The following is a 16339-nucleotide window of genomic DNA, read 5'->3' as shown; positions in this document are numbered from 1 at the left end:
AGGTCTCTATGCAAGTCATTTTTTTGTGGCTGAAGCGCAGTTTGTTGTTGTATAACTCCTCAAGTCTACTTGTGTTCTATTCAATTAATTCAACTGGTACCGTCTACCTTCCATCAAGAGAGATATCTGGTAACTCTGTCATCCGGGAGTTGGATTTTGAGAGTTGGATTCCAGTCTACGTGAGGCTCAGACAGCGGAGAATAATGCAAATCTTTTTGCTGCTGCTTCAATGAAAAGAGTTAAAGATAGTCACTCACTGGTAATATTTCTCCATCATGAGTTGAAAAACAATATTTTTGAACTTTGTAACTACAATTTTTTTTTTATGTTTTTCAACTTACAGTGAGTATTCTATGTTTGTGTTAATGTGAAATACAATGTTTTTAGTCATGACACATATCATCCGATTGAATGATCTAAATATTCAAGTTTGTGTCTGATTTCTGTTTATTATTCAAATGTATTTCTACAAGCCATAGACAAATGAAAACATAATCTGATTTGAGTCTCAAAGTCATGTCTTTATTCATAGGATAACAAACACTTTTATGGGAACATCACAAACTATGAAAGATAAAGGCATTTAATTGCATCCTCAACAACTTGAATCCTGCAATTTTCAAGAATAAAGAATTAAACTTACACGCTAATAAATCGATATATAAGGAGTAATCTTTTGAAGGATAAAAAACAAGTTGATTAATTACCTGCACACTAATATCTTTTCTTGTGTTTTTTCATTCTCGTACTAATGATGTGTTCCAATTTTACATCCATCCTGGAAAACCATGCTGGATATTGAGTTGACCACATTATGTATATTACGGATAGTCCAATAACAAGTCCACAACCGTAACCCATGAGAACTGCTTGCCAACTGATCATTGGTGAATCATCATCATCTTCTTCTTCTTGATCTAGCTCAAGTGGAATTGTCAATTGTCGTACCCTATCAATACGACCACAATCTCTTGACGGTGGCAATCCTCGTAATCCATCATTTCCTAGGTATGAATTGTTCTCGAACGTATCAAATTGTTTTCCTTTGGGGATGCACCCAACAAGATGATTGTGAGAGAGATTTAAGACTTCAAGAAATGTGAGGGATGCAAGTTGTTGTGGGATTTCACCGCCAATTTTGTTACATGAGAGATCCAATGATTCAAGTACAGATAATTTCTGCAGTGATGCTGGTATATGACCTTCCAAGACATTATGTGATAAGTTCAACACACGTAGTCCAATGAGATCTCCAATAATGCTTGGAATCTGACCTTTGAATCTATTCATTGAGAGATCGATAATTATTTGTGTAGTCGAAACTTGAGGAAGTTCATTATCCAGTCCCTTCGTTGTCACTATCAAAGAACTTTTGTAATAATAAGAATATGTATCTGCTACATACTTTCGGGTTCCATTGTTCTCATCATTTATTTTCATGGCTTCAAAATTCTCAAAAAAGCTCACTGGTAAATTTCCACTAAATCTATTGGATGAGAGATCTATGACTCGAATTTTAGCAAACAAGTTGTTAGTCCTTATAGGTCCATAGAACTTATTTGATCTAAAGTTTAAAACCTGCAAATTAGGTAAGTCTCCTAACCATTTTGGAAACGTGTCATTCAACTCATTGTTACTTAAATCTAGAAGTTCCAATTTCTTACAATTGATCAAAGATAGTGGGACTTTCCCCTGTAGCTTATTCCAGTCCAATTAAATGATGTAGAGTGGGTTTCCGATACTAAAAGTTGTATTAATTGTCCCACTAAGACTATTGTTGCTTAAATCCAAAACCATAAGTTCACTCATCTCACCCAAACATTGTGGGATTATTCCCTCCAAATTATTGCTTCTCAAATTTAGTAGTATTAATGTTTTCAGATTGCAGATAGCTGAAGAAATATGTCCACTGATGCTATTGTGTGAAAGGAGAAGAATTCTTAGGAACTGCTGGTTTAAGAGTGACGTTGGAATAGGACCTTCCAGCTTATTTTGTTCTAGACTAACGAGATATAATGTTTTGGACTTGAACTCCTGAATTTTTCCACTCAAAGTGTTATCACTCAACTTTAACTCTGTCAGTGAAGGAAGGGAGAATATCCAGGAAGGTATAGTCCCATTCAAGTGGTTTGATGACAAGTCGAGTGATTGTAGATTTTGTAGTCCACTTACGTTGGATGGAATTGGACCAGTAAGGTAATTGGACGAAAAATCTAATATTTCAAGCTCCGTCCAGCTTCTGTTAGAGGATAAGAACTCAAGTTGGCCATCAAAGTTGTTATTTCTAAGTGATAACTCGTTGAGCTTTTCAAATATCGAGAACTGGGAAATTGGTCCTTCAAGATGGTTATAATCAAGGTACAAACTCTCTATGTGGGCCCTGACAGATTAGTATAACTCATGTCCAGCACATGAAGTGCAGTTAGATGGCTAAATGATTCAGGTATCCTACCAGTAAAATCCACATTATTGAGATATAACTTGATGAGTGATGCACTGCTATTCCATTTGGTTGTGGGAAACCTAACCGTGAGCTGGGGATTGAATGATAACTCGAGATATTCTAAGTCGGAGAGGTGGAAAACTCTTTCGGGCAATATCCCACGTAACTCTGTGTATGGAAGCCGTAGATATGTTAAATGAGAAGAGAAATTGGAAGGAATGGTGGAAGAGAGGTTCACATCGTAAAGGTTGAGCTCTCTTAATTGGGTCAAGTTCTTAAGGAGCGGTTCAAAATTGTGAGGCCCAAGACTAAGCCCATATGGATAATATGTCGAGATACGCAGAACGTATAGTTTAGAAAGATGAGAGATTTCAGAAGGGATTACACCCGTAAAACTTGAACGCGACAAATCAAGATGTCTCAAACTTGAAAACTTACCAAATTTAGGTGAAATGAGTGATCTGGTGAAATTATTATGAGACAGATCAAGCCTTTTGAGATTGGAGAGTTGAAAGAGGCTACTATTGGAATGAAACTTGCCTTGAAGTTGGCTGCAACGGAGATCAAGCTCAATCACTTGCCCTGTCGTCTCGTCACAATGAACTCCATTCCATGAGCAACAATTCATTTGATCTTCATGGCACAAATGAGGTGAGGATGAGGAGAAAGCAAGTTGACAGACAAAGGTATATAGCATAAAAACCACAAGTTTTACACAACCCATTTCTGCACTAAAAATGATCAAAACTAATTAAGAGATGTTTGCTTTGTGTGTCTATTCAATAATTTAGATGAGGTATATATAGCACAAATTACGCAAATAAACATTTACTACTATGAATAGTTCACATTTACATATATAACACATTACACATTTATTTTGTGTGCTACCTTATTTGTTTTGCCAACTTAATTGGATTCCAGAAATAGGACCACCAGTCCACTATTTCTTGGTGTATAGACTTTGAAAGAAACATAACAACTTAATTAAACATTTTTTTTCTATCTTCCTGGAGAGTAAAACGAAAGAAACACATTGTTATAGTTCTCAAAGTTTAGTGATGAAAGGGACGATATCCAGGATTGCATATATTGTTCGAGTCAAGTACTTTGATCACAATATGAGAAACTATAAATTAATTGATGTAAAGATTCAAATTCTATCCAATATCTGTTTTAGGCTGAATTTATTTCCACACAAATGAAAACAAAGTTTTGTTAATTCACAAATTTAGAAAACTCATGACTTTACTCAGTAAAATATAAGGCAGAAGCAATAAGCAGAAAAAAAACAAAGAATTAAAGGTCGAAAATACATTGATCATATTATACTAGAAGTAGGAAGCTCCATAGTTGAAAGTTGAATTATAAAAATATCCCTAATCATATTTAATATAACCACCGTGTCCTGATAATTTAACTAATATATCAAACTTTGTCTATTACAACATTTATATCTTTTGTCTTTTAAACTTCAATCAGTTATATAATCAGTCATCCTATCTAAAAAGGATGACTTTTTTTTTAGTAAATTACATAGATTCAAAGGGGATAAAATATGTAATTTGCAATACAAAATTCATATGAAGTATTTTGGAATAAACGCATGTTTCCAAATCTAGTATATAAAAATGATGTTAAGAAAGATAAAGATCAAGTTGAATAGCTGAAGGTCACCTTGTCATTTTCAGTCAATTATATATTTACATTCAATGTGTCACACAATATGTAAAGACTATCTCAAGCCATTATGCCTTAATTCAAAACAAAAAAACGAAGAAGAAAATTTCTACTTTGCTTTCTCTCCACCTCGAGATTCACATGTTTAAGTATTTGACCTTGTCTTCGTTACTAAAATCAACTTTTAAAATAAAGAATGAGAGTTATGATACACATGTTTAAGTATTTGACCTTGTCTTTGTTACTAAAATCAACTTTTAACTAAAGAATGACAGTTATGATATGCATCTGTTGTCCATCTTTCAACATGATCTTAGGTCCATTTCAAAGAAAATTAAAAAAATGAAAGGTCGATCAGTTTTTAAATTTTTCAGAGTAAATTCACATATCGACTTCTTTTAATTTACTTACTTGATATAAAAGATAAGTAACATTACTACTTGTATTATATGTATGTTTACAAGTGATGAAAGGGAAAGGAAAGCCACAACACATTCATTTTGTTTGAATGTCACAAAAAAAAAATAAAAAATCTTTGTTTAGCTCTCTTAACACACACCACACAAACTTGACAGAAACAAGAATTGACCTGCTGATGGAAGACAGTGCAGGAGTCAAGACATGGCATGTTCTTCATAGGCTAACAAACAAACTCAGTGTAATCGATTCCTAGTGGTGGAGCCTGTCCGTCTTGGGAGGATAGTGTGTATGCAGACCTTACCACTACATTGAAGGTAGAGATGTTATTTTCGATATGAGTTCCTTTCTTGATTTAGCATTGTTCCATTTATCTTACTTTTATATCATAAAGGAGGTTGAATAGATTAAATGGTAAACATGTGCTTGAATTGTAGAATAGAAAAAGCAAATTGACAGACAAAGGTATATATCATGAAAATACAAGTTTTACATAACCTATTTCTGCACTAAAATGATCAAAAGTATTAATTATGAATTGGAAGTGTTTAGAGGCAGTGTTGGATACTAGATTTTCTGAATGTAGAGCTACTGAATTGGGAAATGAAGTATCACAACTACGGCTTGAGTCGCAACCCAATCATTCAGTGCGTTATGTTCATTGCTGCCTTGAGAAAAGCAATGTTAGATGCTGGAACACACAAGGTTCCAGCCCTCATTTTAATTTAGTGGAGCTGATAACTGCAGCAGCTTGATGACGAAATCTCGACTCATCAAAATCAGCTAAGTCATAGCTCGACAGATCAAGGAGGATACATTTTGGTGAAAATGCACAGCAAATCTGCTTCCAAAGTCTGTTTGGAGAGGTGTTTCTGTTTGTTTTCTACTTTTCATTAGCTGAATTTTTATCTTGACCCCCAAACTTTGAAATTAGGAAGCGGATTGCTAATTAATTAATCTGCATAACAATTGATCACGATAAACCTCACCTGCAGTCAAGCGCTTCTGCTCGATTTCTTCCCAAATGAAGTTTGAAGTCCATATTAATTTCAATCACTAGAATTCTATCACTCAGTTGTGTGTTTATGTCCATCTTCTTTTGGGCTTTGAACATTATTGAAGGTCCCTATGCAAGTTATTGTTTCGGGCTGAAGCGTAGTTTGTTGTTGTATAACAGTGATGCTCTCACGTCAGCTTGTGTTCTATTCGATTAATTCAATCGGTACTGCTGTCTACTTTACATCAATAGAGATATCAGGTAACTCTATCGTCCGAAACTTAGATCTCTATGTGAGGCTCAGGCAGTAGAGAATATTACAAATATTTTTCCTGATGTCTCTTTGATCTTTCGATGAAGGAACATCATGAGTCTGAAATAAGATATTTTCGAACTCTGTAAAACAGATTTTTATGTTTCTGAACTTAAAGTAGAGTGTTGTACGTTTGTGTTATGATGTCTATGTGAAAGAGTTGAGTGCAATACAATGTCTTTAGCGATGAAACATATCGTCTGATTGTTTCAAAGATTCAACATTATGTCCGACTTTTGTTTATCAGTCGAATTTATATCTACATGCCAGAGACAAATGAAAGCAAACTATGATTTGAGTCTGAAAGGAAGAAAAGTCATGTTTTTATTCATAGGATAACAAATACATTACGAAAACATCACAGACTATGAAAGATAAAGGATTTTATGTGCATCTTCAGAAACTTTGTCGACATGAATCCTGCAATAAGAATTAAAGGTAAGAGCTTTGAGGATGAAAATACATTGATATATAAAAAGTTGAATACCTGGAGGTATAGCTACTCACTAATATCTTTTCTTGTGCTTTTTCATTCTCGTAGTAATTATGTGTTCCAACTTTAAATCCATCCTCGAAAACCATGCTGGATATTGAGTTGACCACATTATGTATATTACGGATAGTCCAATAACAAGTCCACAACCGTAACCCACGAGAACCCCCTGCCAACTGATCATTGGTGAATCTTCTTCCTCCTCTTCTTGATCTAGCTCAGCTGGAGTTGTCACTTGATCATCACCACCACAATGTTTTGAGAGTGGAAATCCGCGTAACCCATCATTCCCTTGGTATGAACTGTTCCCGAACGAATCAAATTGTTTTCCTTTGGGGATGCATCCAACAAGATGATTGTGAGAGAGATTTAAGACTTCAAGGAATGTGAGGGATGCAAGCTGCTGCGGAATTGCTCCGCTGATTTTGTTAGATGAGAGATCCAATGATTCGAGTACTGATAAATTTTGAAATGATGCCGGTATATGACCTTCCAAGACATTATGAGACAAATTCAACGTACGAAGTCCAACAAGATCTCCAATAGTGCTTGGAATACGACCTTCAAATCTGTTCTTTGAGAGATTGATAATCATGTTAGAAGTAAAAATTCTAACAGAATCATAATCTTGTCCCTTTGTAGTAATTGTCGTCAAATAATTGTAATAAATATCAGAAATATACTCTGGTGTTCTTGTACTCTCATCAATTTCCTTCATGGCTTGCAAATTCCCCAGAATTCTTTCGGGTAAATTCCCACTAAATCCATTAGATGATAGATCAAGAATTTGAAGACGCGTAAACAAGTTTGTATTCCCTGAAGATTTGATGGGACCATGCAACTTATTTGATCTCAAGTTTAAAATCTTCAATTGAGATAGGTATCCCAACCAGTTTGGAAATGTGTCATTCAACTGATTGTTACCTAGATCAAGTAGTGTCAAATACTTGCAATTGATCAAAGATCGTGGGACTTTCCCGGTTAGCTTATTCCCGTGCAAGCTAATGACCCTTAAAGAGTTTCCAATACTAAAAGTTGTATTGATTGTCCCACTAAGTCTGTTGTTGCTCAAATCCAAACTCCAAAGGTTTTCTTTCATCTCACCCACACATTGTGGGATCGTTCCCTCCAAATTGTTACTTCCCAAGTCTAACAATATCATTTTTTTCAGATTGCAGATAGATGAAGAAATATGTCCACTGATATTATTGTGTGAAAGGACAAGATAAAATAGGCTCTGGTTTAGGAGTGAATTCGGAATAGGACCTTCCAGCTGATTTTGTCGTAGAGAAACGACACTTAATGTTTTGGACTTGAACTCTTGAATTTTTCCACTGAAAGTGTTATTGCTCAAGTCTAACTCTATCAGTGAAGGAAGGGAGAATATCCAGGAAGGTATACTCCCATTCAAGTTGTTTGATGACAAGTAGAGCCATTCTAGGTTTTGAAGTCCGCTTACGTTGGATGGATTTGGACCAGTTAGGGAATTGGATGATAAATCTATCCATTCAAGTTGGGTGTTAAAGGATAAGAACTCAAGTCCGCCATCCAAATTGTTATTTCCAAGTGATAACTCCTTGAGCTTTTCAAATCTCGGGAGCTGGGGAATTGGTCCTTCAAGATGGTTATAATCAAGGAACAAACTCTCTATGTTGGTGAGATTCCATAGAGGTTTAGGAATAGGCCCTGACAGATTAGAACGACCCATGTACAACTCATGAAGTGAAGTTAGATGGCTAAATGATTCAGGTATCCTATCAGCAATGTTCACACTATGGACATATAACTTCATGAGTGATGCACTGCTATTCCATTTGGTTGTGGGAAACCTAACTGTGAGCTGGGGATTATATGATAAATCGAGAAATTCTAAGTCGGAAAGGTGAAAAACTCTTTCGGTCAATATCCCACGTAACTCTGTGAATGGAAGCCGTAGATTCGTTAAATGAGAAGAGAAATTTGATGGAACTGTGGAAGAGATGTTGATAGATTCAAGTTGGAGGTCTCTTAATTGGGTCAAGTTCTTAAGGAGCAGTTCAAAATTGTGAGGTACAAGACTAAGTTTATATTGACCACGGATACGAAGAACGTGCAGTTTAGAAAGGTGAGAGATTTCAAAAGGGATTAGACCTGTAAAACTAGAATGCGACAAATCGAGATGCGTCAAATCTGAAAATTCACCAAATTTAGGTGAAATGGGCGATCCAGTGAAATCATTAAAAGACAAATCAAGCCTTTTTAGATTGGAGAGTTGAAAGAGGCTACTATTGGAATGAAACTTGCCTTGAAGTTGGCTGCAACGGAGGTCAAGCGCAATCACTTGTCCTGTCGTCTCGTCACAATGAACGCCATCCCATGAGCAGCAACTTGTGCTCTTGTTCCAAGAAAGAGTTCTTGGATATGACTGAATCTCTCGGCCTGTTATGTCAGGACAATAATGAAAAGCATTAGGATTGACGGTAAACATGTTCTTGAATTGTAGAAGAGCAAGAGCTTGATCTTCGGGGCACAAATGACGTAAGGATGACGAGGAAACAAGTTGAAAGAGAAAGACATATAGCATGAAAAACACAAGTTTTACACAACCCATTTCTGCACTAAAAATGATCAGAACTAATTAAGAGATGTTTGCTTTGTGTGTCTATTCAATAATTTAGATGATGTATATATAGCACAAATTACGCAAATAAACATTTACTACTAGTTACCTAGTCATTTTCCTAATGCATTCAGTTTAGACTGGAAATCTACTCCGAATACAGCGCGTTACATAGTGCCCCACCTCGAGCTAATTTTCCACGAGAATCGACCTGCTGATGGAAGACGGAGCAGGAGTCCAGTTTTGTCTAACAATGTCCGCGTTATCAATACTTTGGTCCAATAATGTAACCATCCAAATAGGTCACCATCCAAAGACTATATAATTTAAATTTTTCTTAGTTTGCGTATAGAACGGGGCAAAAACCTTTAAAGTTGAAAATTCAATAAGTTTGTACGAAGCATCCTACATTAATTCTCAATTCAAATGAAAGCAACAACACAAAGTTCCACGACTTGTACATAACACATGCATCTCACAAAAAATATCGTTGTTTTAATCCCTTTTCTAATATATCATATCATATATCATATCATATATTATTATAAGTGGGAACAAAAAAAGATAAAAGATCAAGTTGAATACCTGAAGGTCACCTTGTCATTATCAGTCAATTATATATTTACATTCAATGTGTCACACAATATGTAAAGACTATCTCAAGCCATTACGCCTTATTTCAAAACAAAAAAACGAAGAAGAAAATTTCTACTTTGCTTTCTCTCCACCTCGAGATACACATGTTTAAGTATTTGACCTTGTCTTTGTTACTAAAATCAACTTTTAACTAAAGAATGAAAGTTATGATATGCACCTGTTGCATCTTTCAACATGATCTTAGGTCCATTTCAAAGAAAATTAAAAAAATGAAGGTCGATCAGTTTTTAAATTTTTCAGAGTAAATTCACATATCGACTTCTTTTAATTTACTTATCTTGATATAAAAGATAAGTAAAATTACTACTTGCATTATATGTATGTTTACAAGTGATGAAAGGGAAGATAAAGATTCAAATGAAAGCCACAACACATTCATTTTGTTTGAATGTCACACACACAAAAAATATCTTTGTTTAGCTCTCTTAACACACACCACACAAACTTGACAGAAGCAAGAATTGACCTGCTGATGGAAGACAGTGCAGGAGTCAAGACATGGCATGTTCTTCATAGGCTAACAAACAAACTCAGTGTAATCGATTCCTAGTGGTGGGGCCCGTCCGTCTTGGGAGGATAGTGTGTATGCAGACCTTACCACTACATTGAAGGTAGAGATGTTATTTTCGATAGATCCTTGGCTTAAAGAACGATATAAAAGAAGGCAGTAGCAACAAGTAGAAGAAACAACAAGATAATACAGTAATTGATTAAATGGTAAACATGTGCTTGAATCGTAGAATAGAAAAAGCAAATTGACAGACAAAGGTATATATCATGAAAATACAAGTTTTACATAACCTATTTCTGCACTAAAATGATCAAAAGTACTAATTAAGTTGGCAGAGAAAAAATCAAGAAATGTTTGTTGTGTGTCTATTCAATAAGTTTGATAAACTAAGCAAATACATGTAGTATGCAGATTTAGTTGTTGCTTTGGAGTAATCAATTCCAGGAACGTCACACAGTCATGTACAGTCAATGTGTCACACAATATGTAAAGACGATCTCAAGCCGTTGTAAAGTTGGAAACTATCAATAGTTCACAATCTCAAGTCAACTCACAAAAAGCGTCTTTGGTTTGTCTTTCTTAACAACCCTGCACACACACACAGACACAGACAATGTCCTGAGCTTATTTGTGTTCCCACATCTCAGGGAATTAATTAATTCGTATCCAGGGAATATTGTAAGTGAACAAAATAATAAACCTGAATATGTCAAATTCTTCAAGCTGGAATATTAATAGTTCAGGGAATCTGTTCAATATTTGTTAATTAGTTTTCCAGATTCACCTTTCTTTAGTTCTGGAACTGGAAAGTGATGAATTAAGCAGAAAGTTGTTACGTCGAAAATTGGGGGTATGAACAAAGTCTCGCATTAGAAGTTGGTACGAGAAAGAAGAAATGCATAAAGTGAAGTGATACTCTTATTTAAAATGAGCATTCTCAATGCTATGCCCTCAAGTGTACTCAACTTTAAGAACCCTCAGGAGTGGTTATGAATTGGAAAGTATTTAGAGGCAGTGTTGGATACTACATTTTCTCGTAGGCTAACAAACACTTCATGAAACTAACAACAACAACAACAAACTCGGTGTAGTCCCATTGGTGGGGTCTGGCCGTCTTGGGAGGATAGTGTGTACGGAGACCTGAGAGGTTGTTTCTGATAGATTCTCGACTCACAGAAAGATGTAAAAGAAGGCAGTAGCAACAAGCAGAAAATACAACAAGATAATACAATAATCGAAGCTAAAGAAACAACAAGTAATAATAAATTCTAACATGAAAATAAAGTTTGTTGTTGGAGAGAAGGCCAAATATCTAAAATAGATCAGACTAATGTGCAAAATTTAGTAAGTTTAATAATTTTTATGACTTTACTGTTACCGTGGATAAAGATCATTCTTGAAATAGATCATATTTGTATAAATAAGTATATTGTTTTCAAATACATCAACTAAAAATTATCAAAACTAATTAAGTTGGTAGTGAAGAAATCAAAAAATGTTAGCTTTGTGTCACACAAGTGAATGCCGTAAACTATGAATAGTTCACATTCTTAAGTCAAAGCACTTGTATATAACACATTACACTGCAGGCGTCCAGACATGGACTAACAAACAAACTCAGTGTAATCGATTCCCACCAGTGGGGCCTGACCGTCTTGGGAGGATAGTGTGTATGCAAACTTTACCACTACCTTGAAGTTAGAGAGGTTTTTTTTTTCTATGTAAAATAAGGCAGTAGCATTAAGCAGAAAAAACAACAAGATAATACAGTAATCGAGGCTAAAGAAACAACCGGTAGTAATAAAAAATGTAAGATGAAAAAAGTTCCAGTAGATGCTGCAGGGTCGGGTGTGTTTGATTGGAAGATTCCCATTTCTGAGATCGTAGTCTCTTTCTCATGATACGTCGGTTGTGTTTCAATGGAAAAAATTAAAATAGCAGACTACAGCAACTTAATTTAAGTCAAGTGTTCTTTGATATCATGTGACGAATGAGTTGAGAGAAATATGATGTTTTTAGTGACGCAACATATCTACATGCCATAGAAAAATGAAAACAAAATCTTTATTCATAGGATAAGAAACACTTCATGGAAACATTACAAACTATGAAAGATAAAAAGGCTTTTATCTGCATTTCCAGCTACTCAATAGACTTGAATCCTGCAATTTTACAAAAATGAAGAGTTAAAGTTAAGATCTTTGAGGATGAAGGAGGTCGATAATTTCATCAATATATAAAAAATAATCTTCTGAAAGATAATGATCAAGTTGAATACCTGGAGGTAACTACTCACTAATATCTTTTCTTGTGCTTTTTCATTCTCGTAGTAATTATGTGTTCCAATTTTACATCCATCCTGGAAAACCATGCTGGATATTGAGTTGACCACATTATGTATATTACGGATAGTCCAATAACAAGTCCACAACCGTAACCCATGAGAACTGCTTGCCAACTGATCATTGGTGAATCTTCTTCTTCTTCTTCTTCTTGATCTAGCTCAAGTGGAATTGTCGATTGTGGTACCCTATCATAACGACCACAATCTCTTGAAGGTGGCAATCCTCGTAATCCATCATTTCGTAGGTATGAATTGTTCTCAAACGTATCAAATTGTTTTCCTTTGGGGATGCATCCGACAAGATGATTGTGAGAGAGATTTAAGACTTCAAGTGACGTGAGGGACACAAGTTGTTGTGGAATTTCACCATCTAATTTGTTGGATGAGAGATCCAATGATTCGAGCACAGATAGATTTTGCAATGATGCTGGTATATGACCTTCCAAGACATTATGAGATAAGTTTAAGGTACGAAGTCCAACGAGATCTCCAATAATGCTTGGAATATGACCTTCAAATCTATTCCTTGAAAGATCGATAATGATGTTAGTTGCAAAAATTTGAACAGATTCAAAGTCCTGCCCTTTTGTTGTAATTGTGGTCAAATAATCATAATAACCAGCAAATTGATCAGAAACATACTGTGGGGTTCTTGTATTCACATCAATTTTCTTCATGGCTTGCAAATTCCCAAAAAGACTTATTGGTAAATTACCACTAAATCCATTGGATGATAGATCCATAATTTGGAGCTGCGGAAACAAGTTTGTATTCCTTGAAGATTTGACGGGACCATGAAACTTATTTGATCTCAAGCTTAAAATCTTCAAATAAGGTAGATCTCCCAACCAGTTTGGAAATGTGTCATTCAACTGATTATTACCTAGATCAAGAAGTGTCAAATACGTGCAAATGATTAAAGATGGTGGGACTTTTCCCGTTAGCTTATTCCCATGCAAGCTAATAACCCTGAAAGAGTTTCGAATACTAAAAGTTGTATCAATTGTCCCACTAAGGCTGTTGTTGCTCAAATCCAAACTCCAAAGATTTTCATTCATCTCACCCAAACATTGTGGGATTGTTCCCTCCAAATTATTACTTCTCAAATTTAGCACAGTCAGCATTGTCAGATTGCAGATAGTTGAAGCAATCTGCCCACTGATACTATTGTGTGAAAGGAGAAGAAACATTAGGATTGGCTGGTTTAGGAGCGAATTTGGTAGAGGACCTTCCAGCTGATTTTGATATAGATAAACTCCAGCCAACGTTTTGGACTTGAACTCCTGAATTTTTCCACTGAAAGTGTTATTGCTCAAGTCTAACAATCTTAGTGACGGAAGATCGAATATCCAGGAAGGTATAGTCCCATTCAAGTGGCTTGACGACAAGATGAGTTGTCGTAGGTTTTGCAGTCCACTTACATTGGATGGAATTGGACCAGTTAGGGAATTGGATGAAAAATCTAATATTTCAAGCTGCATCCAGCTTCTGTTAAAGGATAAGAACTCAAGGCGGCCATCAAAGTTGTTATTTCCGAGTGATAACGTCTTCAGCTTTTTAAATCTTGAGAAGTGGGAAATTGGTCCTTCAAGATGGTTATTATTAAGGTACAAAATCTCTATGCTGGTGAGATTCCATAGAATAGGCCCTAAAAGATTGGAATGACTCATGTCCAACTCCTGAACTGCAGTTAGATGGCTAAATGATTCAGGTATCCTACCAGTAAAATTCACATTATAGAGATTTAAGTACATGAGTGATGCACTGCTATTCCATTTGGTTGTGGGAAACCTAACTGTGAGTTGGGGATTGAATGATAAATCAAGGGATTCTAAGTCGGTGAGGTGGAAGAATCTTTCGGGCAATAACCCACGTAACCCTGTGTTATAAAGTGTTAAAATTGCTAAGTGAGAAGAGAAATTTGATGGAATGGTGGAAGAGAGGTTCACATCCCAAAGGTTGAGATCTCTTAATTGGGTCAAGTTCTTAAGGAGCAGTTCAAAATTGTGAGGCCCAAGACTAAGTTTATATTGACCACCGATACGAAGAACGTGTAATTTAGAAAGGTGAGATATTTCAGAAGGGATTATACCTGCAAAACCTGAATCAAACAAATCAAGATGCGTCAAACTTGAAGATTCACCAAATTTAGGTGAAATGAGCGATTCAGTGAAATCATTAAAAGACAAATCAAGCCTTTTGAGATTGGAGAGTTGAAAGAGGCTACTGTTTGAATGAAACTTGCCTTGAAGTTGGCTGCAATGGAGATCAAGCTCAATCACTTGTCCTGTCATCTTGTCACAATGAACTCCATCCCATGAGCAACAATCTGTGCTGTTGTTCCAGAAAAGAGTTCTTGGATGAGAAGAATCACAATAATAAGAAGCATCAGGATTAATGGTAAACATGTTCTTGAATTGTAGAAGAGCAAGAGCTTGATCTTTCGGGCACAAATGAGGTGGGGATGAGGAGAAAGCAAGTTGACAAAGAAAGGTATATAGCATGAAAAACACAAGTTTTACACAATCCATTTCTGCACTAAAAATGATCAAAACTAATCAAGTTGGTAGAGAAGAAATCAAGAAACGTTTGCTTTATGTGTCTATTCAACAATTTTGATGACATATATATAACCCATTCATTGTGTCACACAAGTGAATGCCAGAAACAATCAATAGTTCACACTCTTAAGTCAACAGACAAAGTCCCACTACTTGTATATAACACATTATACATGCATTTTGTATGCTACCTTATTTGTTTTGCCAACATAATTGGATTCCATGAATAGGGCCACTACACAACTTAGGAATAGGACTGTCACTATGCTAATGCATTAAGTTTATACTGGAAATCTACTCTGAATACAGCGCCTTACATAGTGCGCCAGCTGATGGAAGACAGTGCAGGAGTCCATTAAGTCCAACTAGATTTAACATTTTTTTTCTATAGGTGAGTGTGAGAGTGCTGTTCTGTCTTCTCGGGGAGCAGAACGAAAGAAACATGTTGTTATAGTCCTTAAAGTTTAGTGATACATGGAAGGGAGGATAGATAGGATGACATATATATCGTTCGAGTCAAGTAGTTTGATCACAATATGAGAAACTGTAGATTAAGTGATGTGAAGATTCAAATTCTGTCCAATTTCTGTTTTATCAGTCGAATATGTCAACGAATAATAAGACTGAATTTATTTCCACACAAATGAAAAGAAATTTTTTTTGAGTCACAAAGAGAACTCATGACTTCACTCATACGCTAAAAACACTTCATGAAACTAACTTACTAACTAACAAACTCGGGGTAGTCCCATTGGTGGGGTCTGGCCTTCTTGGAGAATAGGGTATACGGAGATCTGAGAGGTTGTTTCCGATAGATTCTCGACTCACAAAAAGATGTAAAAGAAGGCAGTAGCAATAAGCAGAAAAATACAACAAGATAATACAGTAAAGTAATAATAAAATTCTAACATGAAAACAAAGTCTCTTGTTGGAGAGAAAAAGTTTGCTTTTGAAGGGCAAATATTTGAATCCTGGAGACTAGTTGACATTAATATGAGCAAAATTTAGTAAGTTTAAGGCAAATAATTTTTATGAATTTACTGTTACCGTGGATAAAGATCATTCTCGAAATAGATCATATTTGTATAAATAAATATATTATTTTCAAATACATCAACTTTAAATTTAAAAAATATAAAGAATTTGACGACCATATTGACCTTATTAGCAAGAAAAATGTTTTTTATTTTCCTTATGAGTTACTATTACTTTCAATATCGCACAAATTTGTTACATAAATGCACCAAAACAAAGCGAGACACTAAGAAATAAATCAAATACCACAGATATTAAGCCTAAATCAATAGTGGAAATACGAAGATTG

The 16339-nt window shown here is 35.3% G+C and overlaps 2 protein-coding genes and 1 pseudogene across 7 annotated transcripts; all 3 read right to left on the bottom strand.

Moving 5' to 3' along the window:
- Positions 1-476: 476 nt before the first annotated feature.
- LOC107002829 lies at positions 477-3651 on the bottom strand (annotated as a pseudogene). Its single transcript, XR_003577196.1, has 2 exons — positions 708-3651; positions 477-610 (listed from the first exon to the last, which is right to left on the bottom strand). The product of XR_003577196.1 is annotated as a receptor-like protein 9DC3 (transcript).
- Positions 477-9007, bottom strand: LOC107002828 (receptor-like protein 9DC3). Of its 3 annotated transcripts, none has more exons than XM_015201007.2 (2): positions 6355-9007; positions 477-615 (listed from the first exon to the last, which is right to left on the bottom strand). In XM_015201007.2, exon 1 carries the CDS (start codon positions 8931-8933, stop codon positions 6357-6359), a length of 2577 nt encoding a protein of 858 aa, XP_015056493.1. In that variant the 5' UTR covers positions 8934-9007; the 3' UTR covers positions 477-615; positions 6355-6356. The 3 variants fall into 3 exon arrangements, with proteins under 3 accessions (XP_015056493.1, XP_015056491.1, XP_015056492.1); XM_015201005.2 differs by lacking the exon at positions 477-615 and adding an exon at positions 6144-6270 and having other exon boundaries at positions 6338-9007; XM_015201006.2 differs by lacking the exon at positions 477-615 and adding an exon at positions 6144-6270 and having other exon boundaries at positions 6358-9007.
- Positions 9008-12152: 3145 nt separating this feature from the next.
- On the bottom strand, positions 12153-15277 carry LOC107002826 (receptor-like protein Cf-9 homolog). 3 transcript variants are annotated; one of them, XM_027915219.1, is made up of 3 exons: positions 14700-15276; positions 12389-14555; positions 12153-12272 (listed from the first exon to the last, which is right to left on the bottom strand). In XM_027915219.1, exons 1-2 carry the CDS (start codon positions 14983-14985, stop codon positions 12406-12408), a joined length of 2436 nt encoding a protein of 811 aa, XP_027771020.1. In that variant the 5' UTR covers positions 14986-15276; the 3' UTR covers positions 12153-12272; positions 12389-12405. The 3 variants fall into 3 exon arrangements, with proteins under 3 accessions (XP_027771020.1, XP_027771025.1, XP_015056490.1); XM_027915224.1 differs by having other exon boundaries at positions 12389-14546; XM_015201004.2 differs by having other exon boundaries at positions 12389-15277.
- Positions 15278-16339: the final 1062 nt, after the last annotated feature.

The sequence above is a fragment of the Solanum pennellii genome, chromosome 1, assembly GCF_001406875.1.
Source record: "Solanum pennellii chromosome 1, SPENNV200".
NCBI classification, from domain to species: Eukaryota; Viridiplantae; Streptophyta; class Magnoliopsida; order Solanales; family Solanaceae; genus Solanum; species Solanum pennellii.
Note: the sequence above shows the minus strand (reverse complement) of the source record. Positions and strands in the feature narration are given on the sequence as shown.